The sequence below is a fragment of the Bombus bifarius genome, unplaced genomic scaffold (genome assembly GCF_011952205.1).
Source record: "Bombus bifarius isolate JDL3187 unplaced genomic scaffold, Bbif_JDL3187 scf7180000009200, whole genome shotgun sequence".
Taxonomy (NCBI): Eukaryota; Metazoa; Arthropoda; class Insecta; order Hymenoptera; family Apidae; genus Bombus; species Bombus bifarius.
The window spans coordinates 2,741,255-2,764,135 of NW_022884965.1; the positions used below are offsets into that span (position 1 = coordinate 2,741,255).

A 22,881-nucleotide genomic window follows, 5' to 3' on the forward strand; every position below is an offset into this window, starting at 1 on the left:
AGCGAAAAATCAGAAAAGGATAAGACTAATTAAAAAAAGACGAAAAGGTGGCACAAAGAGGTAGGGTGAGTAGAAAGAAACGGAATTGCATGACTACATCGACATCCTGGACCAGTCGCTAAGATGATCAAAAGCCACAGACTGTGCTGGATTATCCTAGGTCAGTACGCTTGCTCCTGGTCATCCCGCGCTCCACAGTGTTCTGTACGTTTAATAAGTCTCATTCCAGGCTACGCGCACCAAGAGAATAATTATGGGCTTGCGCAGATCGTTCACCGGGGGTGGGGGTAGGTGGCTAAGGAGAAATAAAGCCTCGAGCCCAGGCGGTGAATGCGGCCACGGATTGCGAAATTTCCCCGGCCCGTTTCGTCCTCCCGGTTAATCGTAGGACCTCCATCCGAGTCAACCTGCTCTCTTGTCCTTCCTGTTTACGGTAAGCTCTTCGATCTCGCGTCTCTCATTCATCAACGCGATGATTGAAATAATAAACCAGTGACGAATCGTAATTCCGGGATGTGTGTGTGTTGAGATATTTTTTTTCTGGGACTTGGTGTTTTTCAGGACACGTTGGAATATTGGCAGCTGCTCGCGACGTTTTCCTGGATGCTGAGGCATGCGCCCTAAAAACTCTGGAATTGATGTATTGCAGAGCGCAGGTACAAATGAGACGAGTTTCGCGTGTGTGGATCGTATCCGCGCTTCCTGTCCGTGATACGCCGACACTCGCATGTTCGAAAAAGAATTCTCTCACTCCATTTCATCTAGGTATCTCTCATGTACCCCTGTTTGTACTTTCTCTCATGGCTTTTGTAGATCTGCATTTATTACCTGCTGTGGACAGCGACGCTTACCTTAGAACAGGAAACCAGTACCGTGAAAAATTGGGGCTGCCCTGCAGAATGCATTTGCCTATCTCCGAAGCAGGTAATTATAGGATGCTTATAAAACAGGAAACGGCAATTTCATTGGATCATTCCTAAAACACTAAAAATTCGTAACATAACAAGGTAAAGAAATCGAAGTTTAATTTGACGTGGATTAAGAGCTCAATAGGAATTAGTTTTCCGTGTTTATCCGCAATTAATTAGGCTTCCGAAAGAGATATGCGTTACATAGAGTACCAGCCAATCGCATGCTACACTACTCCATGTGCGGACACAATGGTCTTTGAGAATTAGAAGGCAAAGCCTAGCTGAACATAGTCGTGCACGTAGGGATTCCAAGAGGAAAGCAGGATTCTAGGAAATTAATTAACCACCTAGAAATCAAATGCAGCATCGTAACATAATTTACTACCGAAAAGAAAAACATAAACGGCTTTTCTAAAAATGAGAATCCTCTTTTCAAAGTATCAAAAAAAAAGAATTCTCTTTTCTTTTTCAAAAAATAACGGACCAACAAATTTTACAGGTTCTCTGCAATACAGGTGGGTTAAAAGACATTCCTACCCAGCAGCTGCCACAAACAGTGGAGGAGCTCTCCCTGACAAAGAACAACTTCCCGGTAATAAAAGGCGACGCATTCGCCGGCTTGAGAGTGCTGCGAAAGCTGACGATGGATGGTAACAACATCTCAACCATACGTCCATTCGCATTTCGAGGTTTGAGCAAGTTACGTGAACTCTCCATTCAACACACACCTCTACCATTCATCGAGAAATTCTCTTTCGCCGCTCTACAAAACGTATCATTATTATTATTGGCGAACAACAAGATACGATACATCGAAGGCTACTCATTCGCCGGGACCTCCAATGTCCGTTTAATTCTATTGAGCAATAACCCGTTGCTCAGAATTCAAAGCCACGCGTTTTCAGGCTTGACGAACGTGGTTCGCCTGATATTCCCATCAGGAATAAGAACCATCGAGCCGGACGCATTCGATGGCCTCCAGTATATTGGTCTCCTAAAGTTGACCTACATGGACCTGTCTTCCCTTCAATCTTACACATTCCGTGGCTTGTCCTATGTACAATCGTTGAACATTCAGGAAAGCGATTTGGGCATCGTCGAGAAGGATGCTTTCACTGGGCTCACCCACGTTGATCGACTGAATATCGTAAATAACAAGATCGATCTGATCGAGAAATTGTTTCTACGGTACGAGAACAATATAGATATGTTAAGATTTCATGGGAATCACGTATTGGAGGCGCCTCGACATGTCAAAGACATCAACCTGGAAGTGAATTCTATCAGCGCCATTGATAACCACTTTCCCTGCGACTGTCAGGCTCACAATGTATTGGACAGCGATTTTGTCAATGGCACTGTTAGCGAATTTCAAAAGAGAAATTATTGTATCTCGCCAATCGAATACAACGGGAAACACATGGACCTAGTAGACTTCGGACTAGTCGCCAGATGCTACGACAACGTCGTGCAGGACAACTTGGGCTCCGGCGTCGTTGGGATCTTCACGCTGCCAACCACTCTGTTCCTCATTCTTCTGTTCCCCATGAATTTATTCCAGTGAACCCAGGTCTGCTTCATAAGGGTTAGACAAGAGAATTTTCGAAAGTAACGTATACCAAACTTTTCCTATAATTCTTTCTCATTTAAATATTTATGTATTTATACACATAATAGATCGTTGCATATAATACAGATAACCTACAAACTGATACATTTTTTTGATCTTATTTCACATAAAACATCGAGATAGATCTACACCAGTTCTAGATCCGATAGAGGTTTAAATATCATTGCGGCTCCATTTCGTGAAGTCACTATCAAGGAACTTTTTCTATCGTTCGATTATTATAACTCGTACAATCTTAAGCATGCGACTATGAGCTTTAACTGGCCCATGTAACTGGGCTGGCGAAACCGCATCCATTTGGATTTATTCCGTAAACTAAAGGTGATTCCGAGTAAGTGACTTGTTCACGTTTATCACGTCATATTATGTTAACCCTTTGTTTTATATAAGCTTTCTTTCAATTATTTTTAACCCATTCGAGGCCAAAATCTTATTAAAAGAGAATTTCCAAGAACTAGCAGGACCAGCTTTTGAAGTTCCTACTAAATTCCTTTTTATCTCAGAATTTAAACCAATATCTATTTCAATACTTACACAATTTTCCCACCATCTGATTTTTGTAGAAAACTATTTTACTAGCATCTTCTTGAGACTGGTATCAAGACGCACAAGATGCGTCCGCCTCGAATGTGTTAATTATTTAAGAAATTTGATTGAATGCCTTAATATGAATAATATGTACTGCCACGACTTTTTAATGTACCTTTGAATGTATGAAGCAAAGAGTTAACAACCAGAGTTGAATAGATAATTTACGTCGATGATAATGAAAGTACATAGGGAGTAAGGATATAATAAGGTGAACTTATGTAAGAAACCTTTGGTGAAAGAGTCAAGTTTTTCCGTAACCCAAGGCAAATAAATAGCGCTACTCGTGTTTTGTCTTAGAAAAAGTTAACTCTCAGTAGAATTCTCAAAATATTTTACATTTACCAGTATTTTTTATCATTTATTGAATACCACATTTATTATTATTGAATTTGGGAAATTAGTTGAAAATATCTCGATTCTCTGAGAGTTAACCAATCATGTGAATTCTACATGTGCGTAGTCTTCCTTAGGTAAAGAAACCGCTCTAATAAAAAATTCGATTTTGTTATGTATATTTGAAAAGAGTAATATGAAGTTCTTCAGGATAGTTTATCTTCAGATTTTTATTTATTTTTAATAAAAAATAAGATATATTTCGCGGCCTAAATTATTTCCTTTTACTGATTATAAATTTGTATTATTTTAATACGTACAAGAATAAGGGCTATTTACAAATATTTCATTGTTTCACCGAAGTTTAAACTAAAAGTCTAAAACCGTGCTTTTAACTACGAAAAAAACGAAAAGAGAGAAATGTTTTTTCCTCTTGTCATTTGTAATGTAAAGTCTGCGTGGCCTTCGGTCAGCATAGTAACCGAGGACCAAACTAGCTTATATTTTTTACCAACATCAACCACATGACGTATAACAAAAAATAATAATATAAAATAATATAATATAATAAATAAAAAATAATCTGTAACCTTTTATTGTAGTTAGAGAGATCTGTCATTTAATAAATGATTAAAAAAAGATTTGCAGCAATTCTTATTGCATAGACTGACAGTAGTGACATATAATTTCTATACAGTGTGTACAAAAGAAATATTTTTACACAAAAGTAATAACCAGAATTCAAATACTATACAGAAAATTATAACAATTATAACAATATAATTTTATATTAGTTCTTTATTTAAATCAGAACACTCGTTTTTTTCTATAAGCTCTAAATGTGAACACTTTATTTTGGTACAGACTTCACATCAGGAGGGACACCTAACTGTAATTCTTCAACCTCAAGTCTGTTGGATACATATGGTTCAACTTCCCATGCCATTACTTTTTTAAAATCAGTCGGCGTTATTCCTAAATCTTCCAAAGTTGGTAAATTTGGGTCTATCTTATCATTGGCATGATGCTAAGAAATTAACAAATATTCTACTTAGTTTTAATGGATACACTTATTGATAATTTAAATTAATTACAAGTTTCGAATACTTACAAATTCCAATATTTCCCATGATAAATCTATAGTACGATGTATTGGAGCGATCAATTCTGCAAATGTAGTTTTCATCCAAAAGTATGGGTTAATCTTCATATCTCCTATCACCATGTTGTTTCCGACGTATTTCATTTTGATATCAAACATCATATTAATTAGATTGTTTAATTTGTACCTTTGTGAACTGAAACAAAGTATATTTTATATTTTTATACATATAAGCTTTATTAGCAATATTATGTATATTACATACCCAACAAATTGGTAAGTTTTACCAGCAGTATCAGGATTCCTTATTATCGCCACAAGGCCTGAAATTACATCATGAATGTACACTGGTTGCTTTTCAGTATTTTCTCCTTTGCGCCACAATGGTATGCTATTGTAAAAAACGGATTTCATGTTATTATAATATTATGGTTCATGTTATTATACATATATGTAGGTCATAAACAATTATAATTGAACATACTATTCGAAGGTCGTTCTATCTGGACTCATATAATGACTGATAAATTTATCCATGGGTCCATATATAACTGATGGTCGAACTATAGTAGCTTCTGGGAATTCTTCTCTCACTGCAATTTCACCTTTCCATTTTGATTTTAACATCTTCGAACCGTCTTGTATTATCATTGGCTTAAAGAAAAGAATAAAATCTGATATCATTAAAAATCATTATTTGAAATGTAATTGATAAAAGTAATGATACAAAGTTAGAAAATCACATATCAAAATTAAATTATATATATATATCCAAGCCTTCTATAGAATAAATTGATAGTATTGAGAAGATAAGAACTAAAAACTTCAATCTAAAATAATTCTAAAAATTGCATATAATCCTGAATATCACAGTATCATGCTTTAATTTATAACTTTGTTACATCTTATCTACCAACTATATAGTTTAATTCAATTGGCCTACTGTAGGTTTCTCTTCCGCATTTAAGCATGACATGTGAATGAAATGCTCCACATTGCATTTCTTGGCAAGTCTAGCCAATGTTCTTGCTCCTTCTACATGCACATCATCAAAACTGAAATTTGACGTCTCATAAGTTTGACCAATCAAATTAATAACAACATTGGAATATTTTATAGTCCTGATTATTGATTCCTCATCTTTGAGATCAAATGGATGATAGTAGACTTGTCCAAGATCTCCACCTACTTTCAACTCTTTTATGTGATATGGATCACATCTATGTGGAAGAATGAGCTGTAAAAAAGCATTTAACATAAAATATGAATTTTTTAATTAAAAGATTTTTTTATTCACTTGCCTGAGTTCCAATTTTCCCTAGCCTGATACTTAAGGAATTTCCAATAAAACCACTACATCCAAATATTGTACAAACTATACCATTGAAAGAGCTACGACCGCCAGTACCCCTTTTCAAATTGGCTGTAGTAGGATTTTTAATAACCCTTGGTTGTGAAGAATAATCGTAGCTCTGTACTGCATAAGTGACAGGGCCCACATTTTGATTCTCTAAGTATCACAAGTTAAATCATTATTGCAACATAAGTATAATATAATTATGTATTATTACATAAGTATAATATAAGTTAATGATGCATTTACAATGTATGTAGATTCTGAAACAATGATTTTGTTCAAATTGCTAGCATGTTATCATTATTGAACTGTCATCGAAATAAAATGATAAACATGTGAAATTAACAAACTTACTTGTCACCCGTACGACTTTGGGAATCCAAGCCGCCATATTTATCATTTGTCGCGAATAGTGATATACATAGATTACGAACGTTACGCTTCCTACGTTAACAGGAAGCAGTAGAGAGATCGCCAATGCAATATTAATAACGTCAGCCCAAAAATACTATCTAATAGGAAGGACCTTTAGCGGCAAACAATCGAACCGGTGCTCTTGGTGGACAATATGTACATATGCACAGCTAGAGGGGAAATGTGCTTTCGCACTGGGGATCAGCGAAAGATAAGGGTCAAAGCAGAATTCTGTCGAAATTTCAATTTTGGGAAATTCCTGGAATATGACATCACTTGTTGTGTGTATGTTGTGTATTATGTTGTATGTATCCAAAATTTGTGCATTTGTATCCTCGACCAGTGGAATTCATTTAAAAATGACAATCAAAATCTCATGCTAGACGCAGCGTTTCGCTACTCGTTTCCCACCCGTTTCAGACCCGATGCAAACGAGTGATCTTTTTCCGCATGATATCGCTACGATCATATGCTTTTCCTTATTCTCCTAGTTAAAAACAACGAAAACAGACATAATATCATTACAACGATATCGCGCGGACAGAAGTCGACTTATCTGCATCGAACTAAGCGTCTATTTTTGGTCCATTCCGTACAGCCCTGTTCGGGCTCACATTTCTCCTTTCGCCAAATATACGTATGTTTCTCTCACTAAAAGCATCTAAGAAAATGTGTGTATAGTTCGGGCATTTAACCACTGGGGAGCGGTAATTCGTAGAGCGTATTTTTTACATGATCACATGTTGGTTGAATTCCTTTCATGCTCTTCCGCGATCTTCTTGCTCATCTTTGTCCAAAAAAAAAAAACTAATTTGTGTTTCATTTGGCTTAAATGCAAAATTCAAAATAGAGTCCTGTCCTGTTAATGTAATTTGATTTTTTCCTATTAATATTAAGTAATATTAAGTGAATGCCGAGGATGAATTAGAGCATGCAAGGAAAACTAAAGAAACGAAACTAAATTACAGAAGTTTCTTCGATCAGTCACTAATAATTTTGAGCGCAGCATAATTGAAATAAATTTTTATATCATACTGTTCATATGTAATATTTAATTAGTACCTCAGTATTATTAGTATCAATATAAGTTACAATGTCATCTTACACAATTTAACGCGAAGTAAATAATACTTTTTCCCAATGCGATGTATTTCGTATATGTATTATTACATATCATAGATTATATATTATATTGAAAATTATATTTAATGTGAATTATTGTGTATTTCTCTAAATTTATTAAATAAACCAATATTCTTAAAGGGAATATGTACAAGCTGGTATTATATATTTCATACACATGTATAACTGACATTTATAACTAAGGCATATGTAACGTGAATATAATGCGTATAGTAAATGTAATGCAATGAATCTAGTAAATGTAATACCGAAGGATATAAACAAAGAGTATAAAACGAAAGGCATATAACAAGTAAAAACTTCATACTCAATTTTATTGTATTTTATTTTTATAGTTATTAATTTTACTATATCGCAAAAACATATAGTAATAAACCACCCAAGAATAAGTTACTCCTATGGCGCAATATAATGAAGTAAGAGCTAGAGGCAAAAACGGTAATTTTTCACCGAATATTAATTTGTGTATAATGGTTTCATACACTGTTAATACCGGCAAATTAATCACATATATATATTCGTAAAAGTAAAGAAAGTTTACATTGAACTTCCGAGAGAAAACTAGAAAACCTGCACTCATAAATACCAAAAGTACCAAAATCTTTAATGGAGTTAAATTACTTGGATAAAGTAAGGGTAAAAGGGCAGTGTGGCCTGCACTGCTTAAAATTAGATAAATTCTAGCATCATTCTTATCAGTTGCTGCTAGTACACTAAAATATACATAAGAATTAATTGATTATGTTTAATTAATTTCATTTCCTTTTTCATTTACTTACCACAGTGGTATAATAGCAGTTAAAATAGCTTTCTCATGTACATGCCAACCAAACATGAAAGAACACAAAACACAGAGAACTAAACATCGTACAAACTGCTTTGGATTCATATACTCCTTTTTACATAATAAGTAGTATAATGCAGGCTGTAATATATGCAATACTTTTATTTATTAATAATATTATCAACAATTGAAAAGTTTATTACTCACCATCATAGTGAAAATAGTTAATAGAAATGTTACAATTGGTGTAGGAGTTGGTAGAACTAAAAATGATTGTTCTTGCACTAAACCACCAGTCATGACTGCCGATCTTGTAACTTTTAACCATCCTAATTGCTTTAAAATTAAGGATGCTATTTTATCTATACCTATATACAATGCCCAAGCATTTGCTGCCCAGTATGCATGTACTAAACCCCTTTTGAATGGGAAGAGTCTTGAAATTATCTAAAATAATCATAATTACTTAAGGAGAAAGAACATGATTTAACATTATTATTTACCTGAGGTAATTGTGAGGCAAATGGGCCAAAAGAAATTATTAAAGTAATAATAACTATGCTTCCAAGCATATACAAACGTCTAAAGAATGAACCTCCATTCATGCAATATGATCTCAGTAGCCAGACTAAAAATGCTGGTGCCACGTACAAATAAATATGTTTTAGATTTAATAGCAAAGCAAACCACAGTGTTCCAAATAGGATAGCCTTCTAAAAAGTAAACTGCTTAGCCTTTATGTAGAAACAAAATGTTTCCTTATATATTTACCTGTTTATTTATTTTAGAAACATTTGCAATAGCAAGTAGAAGAATACCAAGTAAGAATCCATTGTATTGAAAATGTACATGATCCACTAGGAGTAATCCCATATTACATAAAGAAAAAACTATGAAGATCACATATTCATCAAAGGATGTACAAAATACTTTGCCAACTCTAGAGAGAATTTAAAGTATAGAATATATTTTAAATATTACTTTTCAAATGAAGAATGATAATAATGCATTAAGAACTTACTCTTTAACTCCATAAGCATATACTAAATCTAAAAATATAACAGTGCCTCTTTGGAAAAGGATAGTATTGGAGGATGCGTAATTTAGATTTTCAACCTTGAGCATATTATGATCTATAAGTCGTGCTATATGACTGAGAAAGTATTCAAACCATGCAAACAATGGTGGATAATCCAATGTCCATTGTGAATTGGCATTCATGTACCATTCTTTGAGTGGCAAACTATGTGTTATGGCAAGCCAGTTGCGATGAACTTCAAAATCTGTGGAATGACTAAAAATCAAATGATGCATATATGGTTACATTATGTGATCAAAGTATATACAGATAACAAAAAGTGATCAAAGAGGTATACAATTTATTTAAACACTAAAAAAACATACTATGTAGGCATTAGAAGTACTTTGAGGCACGAGACGAGTAGTAATACACGAAAAACAATTTTGTTTGCGTCCCATTCCTCCAACGTTGAATTCATTTTTTGCACCTTTTTCGGTGCAAAAACATCTTTATTACTCGAAATATCCATCATTAAAAAGGGCTTTACGTGGCATTTTTCTACAACGTCGACAAATTTAGCGGTTACTCAGTGCTGCCAACCATTGTTGATTTAATGTTCGTCTTATATAGTAATTTTTTTACATAAATAGAAATGAAATATAAGTAAAAAAAAGGGATTTAATAATAGGGATAGAAAGAATTCATTAGACCATAGATAATTTTTTCTACAAAAAATAGTTCCATTGTTATTTAATTTATAACATCAGTATTATTAAATATCAATTTTCCATAATTTTGCTATTTTACAATGCAACTTACAATGTAGAAAAGAGAAATCTTCGTAATATTGAAAATGCAATTTCACGATGTTTAATCCTTTAAGTACCAAATTAGGAAGAACTGAACCAAATGGATCGGTAATAATTTACAAAATAAACACATTAGATTGCCGTGTAAGTTATTTTTTCGCAAAATTCCGAACATATCTACAACATAAATACAAATGAAATTTATGATATAAATAAACAAGCAAATTATTTTTTTCGGTCATAACTTGCTTGTAAACACTACGAAAATCTGGCACTGAAAGGATTAAGAGAATTTTCCCTAATACTCATGACGATTCTCATGTAACTACAAAAGACGTTATCTGTTCCTTTTAACACGTCAAGAAAACAAACGTTAGCGAGATATGTACATCAGTCGGTCGCAGTGATCAAGGACTGCGCTTCTAACAGACTTTTCGTAGCAAGAATGGAGCTGTTCATGATTGGGGTGCTCACTATATTCCCAGATTTCTTATTTGAAAATGGATAGAAGCTATCGATATTCATCTGAACGGAGTAGCTGTTTGATTTACCAGTAGGCGATCCGCAATTACCATTTATGTTCATCTTCAACTGATTCACATCATTCCGTAGTAGCCTGGCATAAAGCTCAATATGATTCCGACCACCATTATGAATCTCCAGTGTTGGTATCCATCGAAAGTAACATTGAGTCCAAAGTTCTAGATTCGCAACATTGTACAGGGGTTTTATCACACATTTCTCCTTGGAGTCTGTCTCGCGGGGATTGTAAAGGGGATTATCAAATAATAAAATATCTTGGTCGCTGAATTGCTCTCTCCAATCCCACACACTTCTTAGAACAAGAGGTTTCTCTGGATCCTAAAAGACATTTATTTTTAAGATTAATAAGAAGTTACTTATACGCTTACACTCCTTAAAAATGTTAGATATTAAATATAAGATTAATATTTCTATACTCTGTCCAATGAGTTGAAGACATCTAAATAAACCTAGTTTACTATGTTAGTAGTCATTAGTAAATTAAGAAGTTTGTTGTTTCCTTTATTAATTGTTGATTTTGATCATATTTATTTATGTTTCCTAACTCAACTCTCTGAACAGAGTGTATACTAAATACTATATTAAATACTAAGATAGTTATTGAATGCTAAAAGATTTTAAATAAATTACCGTAGCTGCCGCAACTCGGTCTTTCTCGCAGTTAAAAATGAACGTATCGAAAATGGAAACATGGGCAGCATCCCACAAAGTTGTCAGGTACGTTTCCGTGAACTCGAATTCCGCGGGAAATTGTTGACTCAATTGCCAGACACAATCAAGGTATAAAAGGAGCAACGGAGACTATTGAGAAAAGAAAGAGAAGAATAAAATCTTTTGATTTATAAACAATTAAAATCAGATTAATTTACCTTCTCTGAAGTCCTCTTAGAAATATGTCCTAATCTATCACAGAATGGATGTCCACCTGCAACCCATTCTTTTTGCAAAAGAGACTGGAACCCATTTATGGTTCGAAAATAAGGATCAAGTAACAATTGAACTAAGCTCGATACAATACAACAAAGGTCTGTGCCAGCACCTTCTAAAAAATTAATCTTATTGAAATAAAGATAAAAAAAAGAATTATATTGTATTGTTACCTTGTAAAATAACAGAGAATCCTAAATGAAGGTGTTCACAGGCTTCAACAGCTTTTTGTAAACAATATGATACATGCTTTAACCATTTTGTGTTCTCTACTAACGAATAAAAATTATTATCCTGTAACCAAAACTGCCTAATGTTTTCTGAAATAGATAATAAATAATTACAATACTTATTGTAGAATTCACGGTTTCAATAAATAAATTGAATTTACCTGGAGAGCACAGGCTGACAAATTTTGAAAAAGCTAATGCTATTAACTTCACGCTAATACCTTTATTTAGCTCTAAAACGATTGGTGGCATTTTTTGCGGATGACTTTTACGAACGTTCTCGAACATAATGTTTTCTTGTATTCTATTGGTAACTAACGGCGAAAGTTCGGACATTTTTACTAATGCTGCACCACGCGCATTCGACCAAGACCAGATTGGTGGACGGTTACCTTGAAAGCGCTTAGCTGCATCTATTAGCTGACCATCGGTAATCGATGCCGGTATAATTATATATCGAGACAAGCTATAATAAAGTTTATATTACTGTGAATTGTTCAACGCACGATAGAATATTTAATAATTAGACTATGGATTTTTATGCAAATATTTTTGAGAATATAATGAAAACAGTAGAATCTCGGTAGAAAATTGTTTTACCTACCAAGTATTATAAAAGGCACTATACTTCGGATATTTTTTTATTTTGTCATATTATGAGCATTTTATGCGTTTTTGCACTTTCATATTTCCTATAAATGCATAAAACTCCGCAATCTGTTAATGATCAATTGTATTTACCTACGACAAAGCTTGAAGTCTATATTAACGGTAGATAGTCTCCAAAATTTTCTGAGTTTTTCATTATGTATGGTGCGTTCCAATTCGTTATGCCAATCCGAAATATCCCGAAACAAACGAACAGCTTTGTCAAGACTACTATAATAAGCTTCTCTGAAATCAAATGAAAGAAGAATAAATCATTTTGTAGTTTCAAAACTGTAGTTTAAAATATTTATCTGAAAAACTAACTGATAATCATAACCAAATAGCAACTGGTGTCTGCTAGGGAAAGCATGATGTAATAATGCTTGCAGAAGATTCTTCCCATCTCCAATAGGTGAAAATTTGAAAGAAAAGGACCATGTACGTAAATTCTAAAACCCATAACGTATTTTTCGATTAAAATGAAGAACGCGTGACAGATAACGCATCGTTCATAACAATGTATGGAAAACAATTACTTTACAAATAATAAATATCCCTTTTACTTTAGATGGTACAATATTTCCAGGTATCAGTTTTCTTTTCTTATCTCCTACAGTTACATAAATATCTTCTATGTTTGTTAAACATGTGTCCATATACCCATAAAGATGATTTTGTTGACGAGCCACATCCTGCAAGTAAAATACGTCTTAACAACTTTTAACAAGAAAACCGCAATTATGTTGATACATTTAGACTTTGTAAAGTTCCCAAAATTGACTTACATCTCCATTTGTCTCATCAGTCGTAACAAAAGTAAGTTTGAAATTTGTAACAGATAGAATGCCAGATGTTCCTTGATTTAAATCACTAACGGGTGAGAACATAAGGACATTTTGTGCTTTGGTGATGAAGATTTCACCTGGTAACAACTTAATATTGTTCTCGGATACAGAATTACGTCGACTAGAACCTAGTGGCTGCACATAATTCATGAAAACATCGTTAAATTCAATAAAAAATTAAGTAAATACGTTTTTTAATATATATTGAGTCATTAAGAAAATTCATAGAATATGCTCTTAGAAAAGTAGAAAACATCCTGTATATTTTCAGCAGACTTGGGCACTGTTTCTTTGAAATGAAAATAGCAAATAAAAATAATAATAATTACTCCAAATAAGATAACAAATAGTAAAATAATTTATTTTTCAAATATGTTGTTATTTGAATAAAATCATTTAAGATAATGTAACAAAACAAATAATAAATAAAATAGAAATTATATTTCAATAGCTATTTGCATAAAAGCTTATTTTAATAATGTCCAGCCCTGATTTCCAGTATCCAAGATAGAGGTTATGTCTGAATGTTTACATAAAATTGTATCTGACAATTACCTGCATCTCATGTTCCTCCAGACCAACATAACTTATGAAATTATTGCAACTTTTGCTTTCCATCGCAAACGTTTGAACGATTGCTGTCGATTGATGCGAACTAAAACCATAGAAATGAAAAATTCGCTCAGTGCACGATTCCTGCTTTTTTATTAGTTTCCCCTTAATTCCATTCTCGTCTGATCGTGCGAATTATCATTGTAAATTGAATGCGGGACATTGTTACGTTTATACAGAGAGATTCACTTCTTGACCCGGAACAAAATTATGATAGAATCTCCCGTTTCAACCATCCTGAATAATTCTTTCTACGGTTTCCTCTTCGTCCGTCGCTTTCGCGTTCGTTCATTGCTATAGTCTTTCAGCCTGTATTTGTCACTGTCACCGTGCATACAATTTTGCATCGTGTAACACGGACATTCGTTATCTGGTCAAATTTTATTTAGGATATGATTTACTTTACAGATTGAATTAGAGCTAAAAGAAGAATGAATAATGAAAGAATAAATATTTATTGATTAAAAACATATTTTAAGTATAAAAAGATAATTACAATTCGTTCTTTATTTACAGTGGCTACAAAAAGTATTCATACATACTCTTATACTCCAATGAAATGTTGTTTTATGAGGTTTAACATTTCATTTAAAATTTCTGTAGCTAGTACTAAATGAAGCTATGGATGAAACTATTATCATGAAAGTACTACTAGATGATACTAAATCTAATTAATTAGTATATAGATACTATAATAAATACAATGGTGTACAAATACTTTCTTTAATCACTGTGCTTTTAAGATTTACTCTTGTTTACTCTTCAACTGCTATACGGCAAAGACTTGTTTTATTTTTACGGTTATTGACAATTATAAACTATAACTTAGTCAAATTGAATAACACTCAGATCCAAGCTCCTCCTCCTGTTTTTTAAATGGGATGTAACAATTTCCAGGAATTGCGATCTTTGTAAGAGATTGTAGGCAAGGGATAGTAAATTTAGCACTTTAGTTTGAACAGAAAAAGCACCGCTAGAAAACAAATCGTGGCCTAACTCTAGAACTGTGCCGAAATCACATTCATCGGCTGCGATCGTTGCTAATCGTATCACCTCATCCAGTTTAGACATTGGCATCTTCCTCGCTTCCGGTGCCGGAGCATCTTCTATTTGTTTTAACAATTTTTGTAGCTCGCCTATAGTACAAATAATCATTATGAATTATATATTATGAATTTATTTAATTTCTTAATATATAGTTACTTACTATTACTAACAGCCAAGTTTCTGTATCCTAATTGAGTTTTCTTATCGTATGGCACCACAATGCCAGCTTTGTGAAAAGTTCTTGCAACAGTTTCTTTTTCTCTGGCTTGCATATTTTCTGCCCTTTTTTCTAAAGTTATATTTCTTTCCTTCGCAAAGCTCTTTAACTTTTGACGCAATTGTGCTATAGGAGTTTTCTCAAACGGAGTAGCTAACTTCAATTTTTCTTCAAAATGTACACTATGTAATGTAAAATGAAAGTTACAATTATATTTTAATAAATTTACAAATACTTTTACTACTTACTCCAGTGTACCAAATATATTTTCTGCAACAGGGTCGATTATACAATTCACAGCTGCTTTGTTCTTTGCCATAAATACAGGCTTTTCAAAGACATCGTCCCTCCAATAACCAAAATGCAAACCATCCTTGGTATTGCTTTTGATAACTGTCTGTAATGAAAACTTAGTAATTATTTAATCAGCATTATGTGATTATAAAATATTGTAAATTATAATCCTTTTACTTGAAATTCTGGTGGATCGTAATAATACCTCCAATGCCTTAACAGAGCTTCTTTATTCTCAACTTTAGCATTTATAAATCCTTTTCTGAATACATCATAAGGACCAACTAGTTGCAAATGAACAATTTTCAATGCATTCAAAGGATCTCTTTCACAAATGCTCTTACAGAATTCATAAAGCTGAAAGAAATCCTCTGGCATTTCTATAAAAAATAGGTGAGAAATAATTTCTTTTGCAGTTAATGGAAGTATTTCATCATTTTTTAAATATCTTCCATTTTCAATATCACCACCATGTAACAGTGATGCGATGGTGATTAAATCATTTGAATTTTCCACAGATTCTGTATTATTTGAATTTTCCAATTTTGCAGTAACTTCACAAGATGTATCATCATCTTTAATACTATTACTCTCCATGTTAGTTACAGCATTATACAAATCTTTATCAGTAATTTCATCATTTGTTTTCTGTATTTTCTTCTGTGGAGAAATGCTTGATACTTGATCATTAGCTTCCTGTTTCCTTTTGTTATTTATTATTTTTCGTTTTGTAATTTTTCCCTTTTTCTATACATTTTTAAATAAAAATTTATATAAAAAATTAATTCATAACATAACCAATATAATGAGATGCAGTACTTTTATATGAAACAGAAATAGAATAATTTAAAATTTATACCGTTTCTTTTGCAGGAGGATGTTTATATTTTTGGTGATGAATTGCATTTTTTTGGTAACATTTAGCTCCATATTGACAGGGAATTCGTGTGTCTTCTTTATAAGCTTTAAATTCTTTCTCTTTGTCAGACATCTTTTTTTTCGGTTAAATTTGGCGCGAAAAAACTGAAAGAGAAAATTGTATATGTCGGAATTTCATAAATAAATTGAAGATTAAGTTAATTAAATTTATTACATGAATTTCATTAAATATCCTTTTACTTGAATATAGAGGAACTAAATCATAAGATTAAATATAATTACTTTTACAGGTTATATAATATTCCTTCAATTAGATCAAATAGATACTTATTATTCTATCTAAATATAAATATTGTCTCTTTTATCCTCCATATATTTGAAATATTAAACATAAAGCTGTGTGCAAATCACACAAAAACTGCGTGTATAAAATTAAATACATATAATTTTCTTTATAGGTTATAAAATTCTCTTTAAATTACATCAACATATAATATCATTTAAATGTATCAAAATAAGAAAGAGCTTACGGTACTTCAGATAAAAGATTAGATCAAGGTTATCACACCTGTTATCGTGAAATATACTTTCGAAAATGAAATTCTTAATTTTGATAGGTTATTTGGGGGCGCCACAACGAACATCTACGTGGCTCCATCGCACGGTTGAAATCTAGATTTCTTGATAATTTTCCCAAGGGAAAACGATAGTTTTCGTCCAAAAGAAATTTTCTCCGCGTCTGCCGCGTAACTCAACAATGGAGTTTATAACACGGTGTCAGTGCATTAGATTTTCAGATTTTATTTAAAATTTCATCTAGAAAACGGCAAACTTGCTAAACGTATTCATTTACTTCAAAAATTCGTCGATTGTCAGACAATAAGATTGTGAGACACTTGTTTCTCACCCACGAGAAAATGCTCGTTCTCGTATAACGATACTCGATAAGTGGTTACGTGGGTATCATAATGGTAAGTAATTTACTACGTTAAAGTCATTTATGAAAGAAATTTCCTTATTGATCATCATCGATAATGCATTTTTACATAACAATATTCCTGCAAAAATTTCTATATACATCAATAACAATTCATCAATAACTCTATCAGTGAGGATAGTTTAATGGCATTTGATGTATTTTGAAAATATTTATAGTATATTTCATATTTCAGATGAGGTGACACCTGGTCCTGCCATGCGGAACAGGTTAGTCACTGTTATTTTCGGCTCTCTTGTTCTGTGGGGCTTCATCACATATTTTTTGATTTCTGATGAACCAGTGAATAAAGAACGAGATACGGTAAGCCAATGAATTGAGATTTGGATCTTGTGATTAAACGATAATTTTATCTTTAGGCTAAAGTATCAAATCAGATTAGTAAATTGGAAAGGAGAATAAAGCAAGAAATAGCATTGAATCAGGAACTCCTTGAAGATATCAAAGAAGATAAACAACGTAAAAGTATGTTGATGGTTCAGATAACGTTAAATTTCACTTGAAAATATGATGTCTTAATTTGTCTTTTTTTTTATTTGAAATAGAAAAAGTAGATATTGTAAATACAAATGCAGATGAGAAACAAAAGGATATAAATCATGTCAACGAAGACAAGCTTCTCTTTGAGAAGGAGGAAAAGGATATTAATAATAATGATAAAAATGCACAGCAATTGCAAATAGAGCCTATGTATTCAGTAAGTATTGTAATACATTTGTCGCAGTTGAGTTTTAATAATATAATTCCATGTGCTTCTTTCTTTAACAGAGTGAAGCCTCTTATAATGTTCCTATGAAGGGAAAGCTACCAAATGGATCTCCGATATTAGCAATTTTGGTGTTTTCTTGTAATCGCATTACTGTACAGAGGTGTCTTGATCAGTTGATCAAATACAGGCCCAGCGTAGAGCAATTTCCAATTATTGTCTCGGAAGATTGTCAACATCGACAAACTGCTGATGTTATTGCCAGATATGGAAATCAAATAGTGCACATACAAGTAGTCTATCATATTAATCTTTCTTTCTAGTGTATGAGATGACCTTAACAACATAAATATAAAATATTTTCCAGCAACCCGATCAATCGGATATCGAAGTACCTCCGAAAGAGAAGAAATTCAAAGGGTATTTCAAAATTGCACGCCATTATGGATGGGCTCTTAATTATGTATTCTTTCAACTTAGATATGATACTGTGATAATAGTTGAAGGTAATTTATTTTGTATTTATAATTATATCTTGATTGTATTAAGTTACTTTGTTAAAATTCAATTACTTTATTTAGATGATTTGGACATAGCCCCAGATTTTTTTGAATATTTTTTGGGCACATATCCTCTATTAGTATCTGATAATTCTCTATGGTGTGTGTCTGCGTGGAATGATAATGGTAAAGCTGGTTTGGTCGACGACAATGCAGCAGATGTATTATATAGAACAGACTTTTTCCCTGGATTAGGCTGGATGTTAACGCGTCAATTATGGACTGAACTTTCACCGAAATGGCCGAAATCGTAAGTAGAAATTTTATTTAAAGAACTTTTATTTAAAATCGGTAGACTGATTGATTTATTTTAATAGATATTGGGATGATTGGATAAGACAACCTGAACAACGTCGAAATAGAGCCTGTATTCGACCAGAAATATCTAGAACTAGAACGTTTGGCAAGACGGGAGTGAGCAAGTATGTACTTAAATTAATAGGAACATATTCTGTTAATTTAAATTTAATCTGTATGTTATTTGCAGTGGAATGTTCTATGAAAGGCATTTAAAGTATATCAAGCTGAACACAGAATTTGTGCATTTCACAAAAATGAACTTAACTTACTTACTAAAAGTAAGAAAAAGTACATTTTAATAGCATTTAATAATAGCTTAATTCTAAGATTGTGTAAGGTATATAAAATTAAAAAAAAATTTATCTTTATTTTAAATAAATCTTTCAGGACAATTATGATATAAATTTCGTCAATGAAGTGTACCAATCAACGGTAGTGAGTTTTTCTGAATTGAAAAGTGGAAAAGTTGTGGCACCTGGCGCCGTACGAATTCCTTATTATTCTAGACAAGCGTACAAAAACACTGCCAAGCAGTTTGGATTAATGGATGATTTCAGGGTACTACACAATTCTTAAATTATGAAATAGATTGTAGTATTGTTCGTAATATAGCATGATAATTAGACTGCGAATATTTATGAAGATTTATATTTCTATAAATATAGTTAAAAGGCTGGAATCTAAGTGGAAAATTATTTTTGCTACTAAATATATAAAATACTCAAAGTACATTATATTCTTTAAAGAGAAATGCTTTGAGCATTTTATGTATTATTATATTATATTCTCTATTAGGAGAGAATATTGTACTTTCGATATTTTATATATTTTTTCTTATTACATGCATTCTGTACATTGTTGCAGCTTTATATTCCTCATAAATGCATAAAAATTCGTAGTTTAGTGATAATAAAATGACTCATGTATTAATATTTACAATGGATTTGATATTCATCATTTTATGTAGAGTGGTGTACCAAGGACTGGCTATCGTGGAGTGGTCACGTTCTATTACAAGGGACGACGAGTACATTTAGCGCCCAGTGCAAACTGGAATGGTTATGACACAACATGGAGCTAACAAAAGATTCGATATTACATCCCCCTTTTTAGACTTAAACGACTAATTGCTTCCACAAGATCGTTCGTTGAAATCGAATGAATATTTTAACTACATTGAAAACACATGACACATGAATGTTTATTAGTTATAAGTGTTGCCAGTCGAATTTGTGTCAACGAATTCATCAAGGATTAACGGCTGCTTGTAATTTTTCTTATAGAAAATTCCTCAGCGAAATTTGGGTAAATATTGTTACGTAATAAGAGATTTGCATAGTGCCTCAAAACTCATACCCACCGTTTGTACACAAAGTGCAATGTAGATCATGGTATACGGAAAGTCTACTTCGAGTATAAACGTAAAAGTGAAAATAGCGTTCCAGAATATCATGTCTATGGAGTATTGTATACCGAATTGTAAAACGACTGATAAAAAAGATTTGGATTATTCGTGTAATTTGGCTTTACTTGTATTAATTCGCTTCCATTTTTTTCTTTCGTTTTATCTAGTCTAAGTATAAATGGGATGATTTGTTTGAATAGATTTAATAATTCCTATTCTCTTCCAGTAATATTTTAAGGTTTCTGAACCTTTATGTAATTCAGTGGGATTTCCTATTCCACTTATTTGGAAATCATTAATATATAGATCCGTGTTGCACGAATAACCTAAAGTCTTTTCATTGTGTACATAATGTTTATATTATATCAGGTGTATATAATTTAAAAAGAAACCAATGTTTCAGCTGAATTCATTCTTGTTGCTTACTTCCGGGACGCGTAAAGAATTTTATATGTTACTATCAAGTAATAATTGAAAAGTCAAGAAGGTATGACTTCATTGAATTATTTCCGGTATTATTTAAAAAGATTTCAGTGAAGCATATACAAATGTAAAATAAATAAATTCCGTATTATAATTTCTTTATCTTATAATAACAAGCAAATGTTCTATTAATAATAAAAAGATCATATGCAAGCACTGATATTGATGTTTACTTTTATCTTTTTATTTGATTAAATATGTTTGGTAGTTCATAATTTACTTCATTTTCGACGCATTCATGTTGCTTGCAAGCATTTATTCACAATCCTATACAGAACAAATACAAGTCAATTATATGACAATATTCATTCTCCCAAACTTGTAGTGTATTTAGACTACAAAACTTGCAATTATATTAAATAACATTATAAATTGAAACCACTATGTCCACCGTATTTTGGAGGGGGATAGGGTGGCTTAGGTAGCTGAGGCACTGCATCTGGAAATTCTCGTTTTTCTTGTGGCGGTTTTGGTCTTGGTGAATCATGTACTTTTGCTTCGCAAAAATATCCAAAAGGTGGTCGTTCTAATTTTAAGTTTTTTAACATACAATCATCAAATACCTGTCTGGTCTTACTGCAACTAATAATTATTGAATTATGTTACAACCTGGTAAAAACAAATTTATCTTTTCATATTGTAAATCATTTCCTTTTATCTTTCTCTTTTTTTAAATATTATAGTAATCAAAATTGTAAATATTCATTGTAAAATTTTTTCGTCAACGGAGAATAACAAATTTTTATATTTACATACTGTGCAAAAATTTGTATCTATATTTTACATACTGTTCATCATTGCTTGCTGTTGGAGATGTGTCTATAACACAATCCACATGTGCTTGGAATTCGCTTCCACAATGTTTCTTAATGTCCTGGAATCCTTCTATCGCACACTTGGTTACTTCTTTGCCTTCTTTCAGACATTTACGAGGATCTTTCAATTCATATCTACATAGCATAAATTCCTAAAATCAGGATATTACTTCGATTAAAAATTTATTGATATGCAACTCATATATTTATAATTAGACTGCAGATTTTTATAGGAAATTTGAAGTTGCAAAAATTTACACAACACATATAATATGCAAACATATATAAAATATTCAAAATAAAATATTTATTACAATATTTAGTACATGAAACTTTCTGTTTTAGGTTTTACTTCTTCAGTTATGTTCATAAAATTATAAAAATGCATAAAAATCCACAGTTTATACATAATAAATGATTTATCATACATTGGAAATTGGGAGTAACAATTGTTATTAATTTGCATAAACTTCATTAAGATTATATAACTTTGAAGGCACTTCGAATCGCACAACTTTGTGCGATTAATATCAAACAATATTGTACTTTATAATAAATGGAAGGCGAAAAAGAAACACGTACATTATTAAACCATTCGCATCTTTTTGCAAGAAAGACAGCAGCGGCAGCAATATAAGGCCAACTGATATTTAATTCTTGTGTATTTAATTCTTCGTCCGAAGGGAACTTGAAATTCTTCGAATTAGTCATACTGTATTCTACTGGATCACAGTATAATAACGAGATAAATGTCGTGTTTCATGAATTAATTGATGGCAATCCTAAAAACAACAATTACAAATTCATTTCAACATATTAATTCATTGATTCTTTGATGTAAAAGTACAATAGATATCACTACGTAGATATTACTTAACTACTGGGTTTTCGAAGGCGGATCTGGATGCCCTCTTCTCAATATTAATTTTTGTTGATGTAAGTAATGGCGGTGTATTCAAAAACTTAAAAGTTAAAAATATATTATTAATCCTAGATAACCTTTAAAGTATTTGAAGAACAGCGAAAAAAGACCCTTTAGAAACGTTGACTAATATTTCAAACATATAAATTTTTCTTTGAGTTACTAGCCACTATACAGTGTCAGAAATGCGTTATTTTAAGGTTAGAAAAAATTATCTCTGACAATGATTCTCGCGCTACTGTGCGTGCTACTAACATTTGGTAACAAGATACTGCGCATGTGCAGTGATACGAGTGCAGGAACATACCAACTTCAGGTTCCTTTGGAACCTCCGATTAAACTATACTGTTAATTAA

The 22,881-nt window shown here is 32.2% G+C and overlaps 7 protein-coding genes and 1 long non-coding RNA gene across 13 annotated transcripts; 3 read left to right on the plus strand and 5 right to left on the minus strand.

The window, feature by feature from the left end:
- The first annotated feature begins 70 nt into the window (after window positions 1–70).
- On the plus strand, window positions 71–3,419 carry LOC117214226 (leucine-rich repeat-containing protein 15-like). The gene is made up of 5 exons (XM_033460132.1): window positions 71–160; window positions 230–433; window positions 562–656; window positions 814–924; window positions 1,411–3,419. The coding sequence occupies exons 2-5, from the start codon at window positions 331–333 to the stop codon at window positions 2,473–2,475; spliced, it is 1,374 nt and encodes a 457-aa protein (XP_033316023.1). The 5' UTR covers window positions 71–160; window positions 230–330; the 3' UTR covers window positions 2,476–3,419.
- Window positions 3,420–4,245: 826 nt separating this feature from the next.
- LOC117214227 (NADH dehydrogenase [ubiquinone] 1 alpha subcomplex subunit 9, mitochondrial) lies at window positions 4,246–6,389 on the minus strand. The gene is made up of 7 exons (XM_033460133.1): window positions 6,279–6,389; window positions 5,869–6,077; window positions 5,511–5,804; window positions 5,052–5,221; window positions 4,833–4,958; window positions 4,577–4,763; window positions 4,246–4,492 (listed from the first exon to the last, which is right to left on the minus strand). Exons 1-7 carry the CDS (start codon window positions 6,322–6,324, stop codon window positions 4,316–4,318), a joined length of 1,209 nt encoding a protein of 402 aa, XP_033316024.1. The 5' UTR covers window positions 6,325–6,389; the 3' UTR covers window positions 4,246–4,315.
- Window positions 6,390–6,488: 99 nt separating this feature from the next.
- On the plus strand, window positions 6,489–21,859 carry LOC117214231. The gene is made up of 3 exons (XR_004488818.1): window positions 6,489–6,623; window positions 6,883–6,884; window positions 21,848–21,859. It is a non-coding gene; the product is annotated as an uncharacterized LOC117214231 (long non-coding RNA).
- Window positions 7,768–9,882, minus strand: LOC117214219 (probable dolichyl pyrophosphate Glc1Man9GlcNAc2 alpha-1,3-glucosyltransferase). Of its 4 annotated transcripts, none has more exons than XM_033460122.1 (7): window positions 9,670–9,882; window positions 9,287–9,559; window positions 9,037–9,205; window positions 8,769–8,975; window positions 8,473–8,712; window positions 8,261–8,406; window positions 7,768–8,194 (listed from the first exon to the last, which is right to left on the minus strand). In XM_033460122.1, exons 1-7 carry the CDS (start codon window positions 9,816–9,818, stop codon window positions 7,795–7,797), a joined length of 1,584 nt encoding a protein of 527 aa, XP_033316013.1. In that variant the 5' UTR covers window positions 9,819–9,882; the 3' UTR covers window positions 7,768–7,794. The 4 variants fall into 4 exon arrangements, with proteins under 4 accessions (XP_033316013.1, XP_033316012.1, XP_033316015.1 ...); XM_033460121.1 differs by having other exon boundaries at window positions 8,769–8,978; XM_033460124.1 differs by having other exon boundaries at window positions 8,769–8,978; window positions 9,287–9,548; window positions 9,670–9,880.
- Window positions 10,261–13,906, minus strand: LOC117214218 (myotubularin-related protein 10-B). Its single transcript, XM_033460120.1, has 10 exons — window positions 13,844–13,906; window positions 13,229–13,423; window positions 12,980–13,135; window positions 12,768–12,892; window positions 12,537–12,689; window positions 11,957–12,261; window positions 11,739–11,885; window positions 11,508–11,680; window positions 11,269–11,439; window positions 10,261–10,956 (listed from the first exon to the last, which is right to left on the minus strand). Exons 1-10 carry the CDS (start codon window positions 13,904–13,906, stop codon window positions 10,486–10,488), a joined length of 1,959 nt encoding a protein of 652 aa, XP_033316011.1. The 3' UTR covers window positions 10,261–10,485.
- Window positions 14,610–16,478, minus strand: LOC117214224 (histone PARylation factor 1). 2 transcript variants are annotated; one of them, XM_033460130.1, is made up of 5 exons: window positions 16,318–16,478; window positions 15,636–16,205; window positions 15,413–15,573; window positions 15,108–15,346; window positions 14,610–15,036 (listed from the first exon to the last, which is right to left on the minus strand). In XM_033460130.1, exons 1-5 carry the CDS (start codon window positions 16,447–16,449, stop codon window positions 14,726–14,728), a joined length of 1,413 nt encoding a protein of 470 aa, XP_033316021.1. In that variant the 5' UTR covers window positions 16,450–16,478; the 3' UTR covers window positions 14,610–14,725. The 2 variants fall into 2 exon arrangements, with proteins under 2 accessions (XP_033316021.1, XP_033316022.1); XM_033460131.1 differs by having other exon boundaries at window positions 15,413–15,561; window positions 16,318–16,477.
- On the plus strand, window positions 17,057–20,713 carry LOC117214223 (alpha-1,3-mannosyl-glycoprotein 2-beta-N-acetylglucosaminyltransferase). The gene is made up of 11 exons (XM_033460129.1): window positions 17,057–17,308; window positions 17,510–17,637; window positions 17,694–17,799; window positions 17,880–18,031; window positions 18,103–18,333; window positions 18,408–18,546; window positions 18,622–18,850; window positions 18,918–19,022; window positions 19,088–19,178; window positions 19,288–19,458; window positions 19,868–20,713. Exons 2-11 carry the CDS (start codon window positions 17,533–17,535, stop codon window positions 19,979–19,981), a joined length of 1,443 nt encoding a protein of 480 aa, XP_033316020.1. The 5' UTR covers window positions 17,057–17,308; window positions 17,510–17,532; the 3' UTR covers window positions 19,982–20,713.
- On the minus strand, window positions 21,009–22,534 carry LOC117214228 (NADH dehydrogenase [ubiquinone] 1 alpha subcomplex subunit 8). 2 transcript variants are annotated; one of them, XM_033460135.1, is made up of 4 exons: window positions 22,477–22,534; window positions 22,186–22,384; window positions 21,577–21,755; window positions 21,009–21,370 (listed from the first exon to the last, which is right to left on the minus strand). In XM_033460135.1, exons 2-4 carry the CDS (start codon window positions 22,312–22,314, stop codon window positions 21,154–21,156), a joined length of 525 nt encoding a protein of 174 aa, XP_033316026.1. In that variant the 5' UTR covers window positions 22,315–22,384; window positions 22,477–22,534; the 3' UTR covers window positions 21,009–21,153. The 2 variants fall into 2 exon arrangements, with proteins under 2 accessions (XP_033316026.1, XP_033316025.1); XM_033460134.1 differs by having other exon boundaries at window positions 22,186–22,480.
- Between the last annotated feature and the right edge of the window lie 347 nt (window positions 22,535–22,881).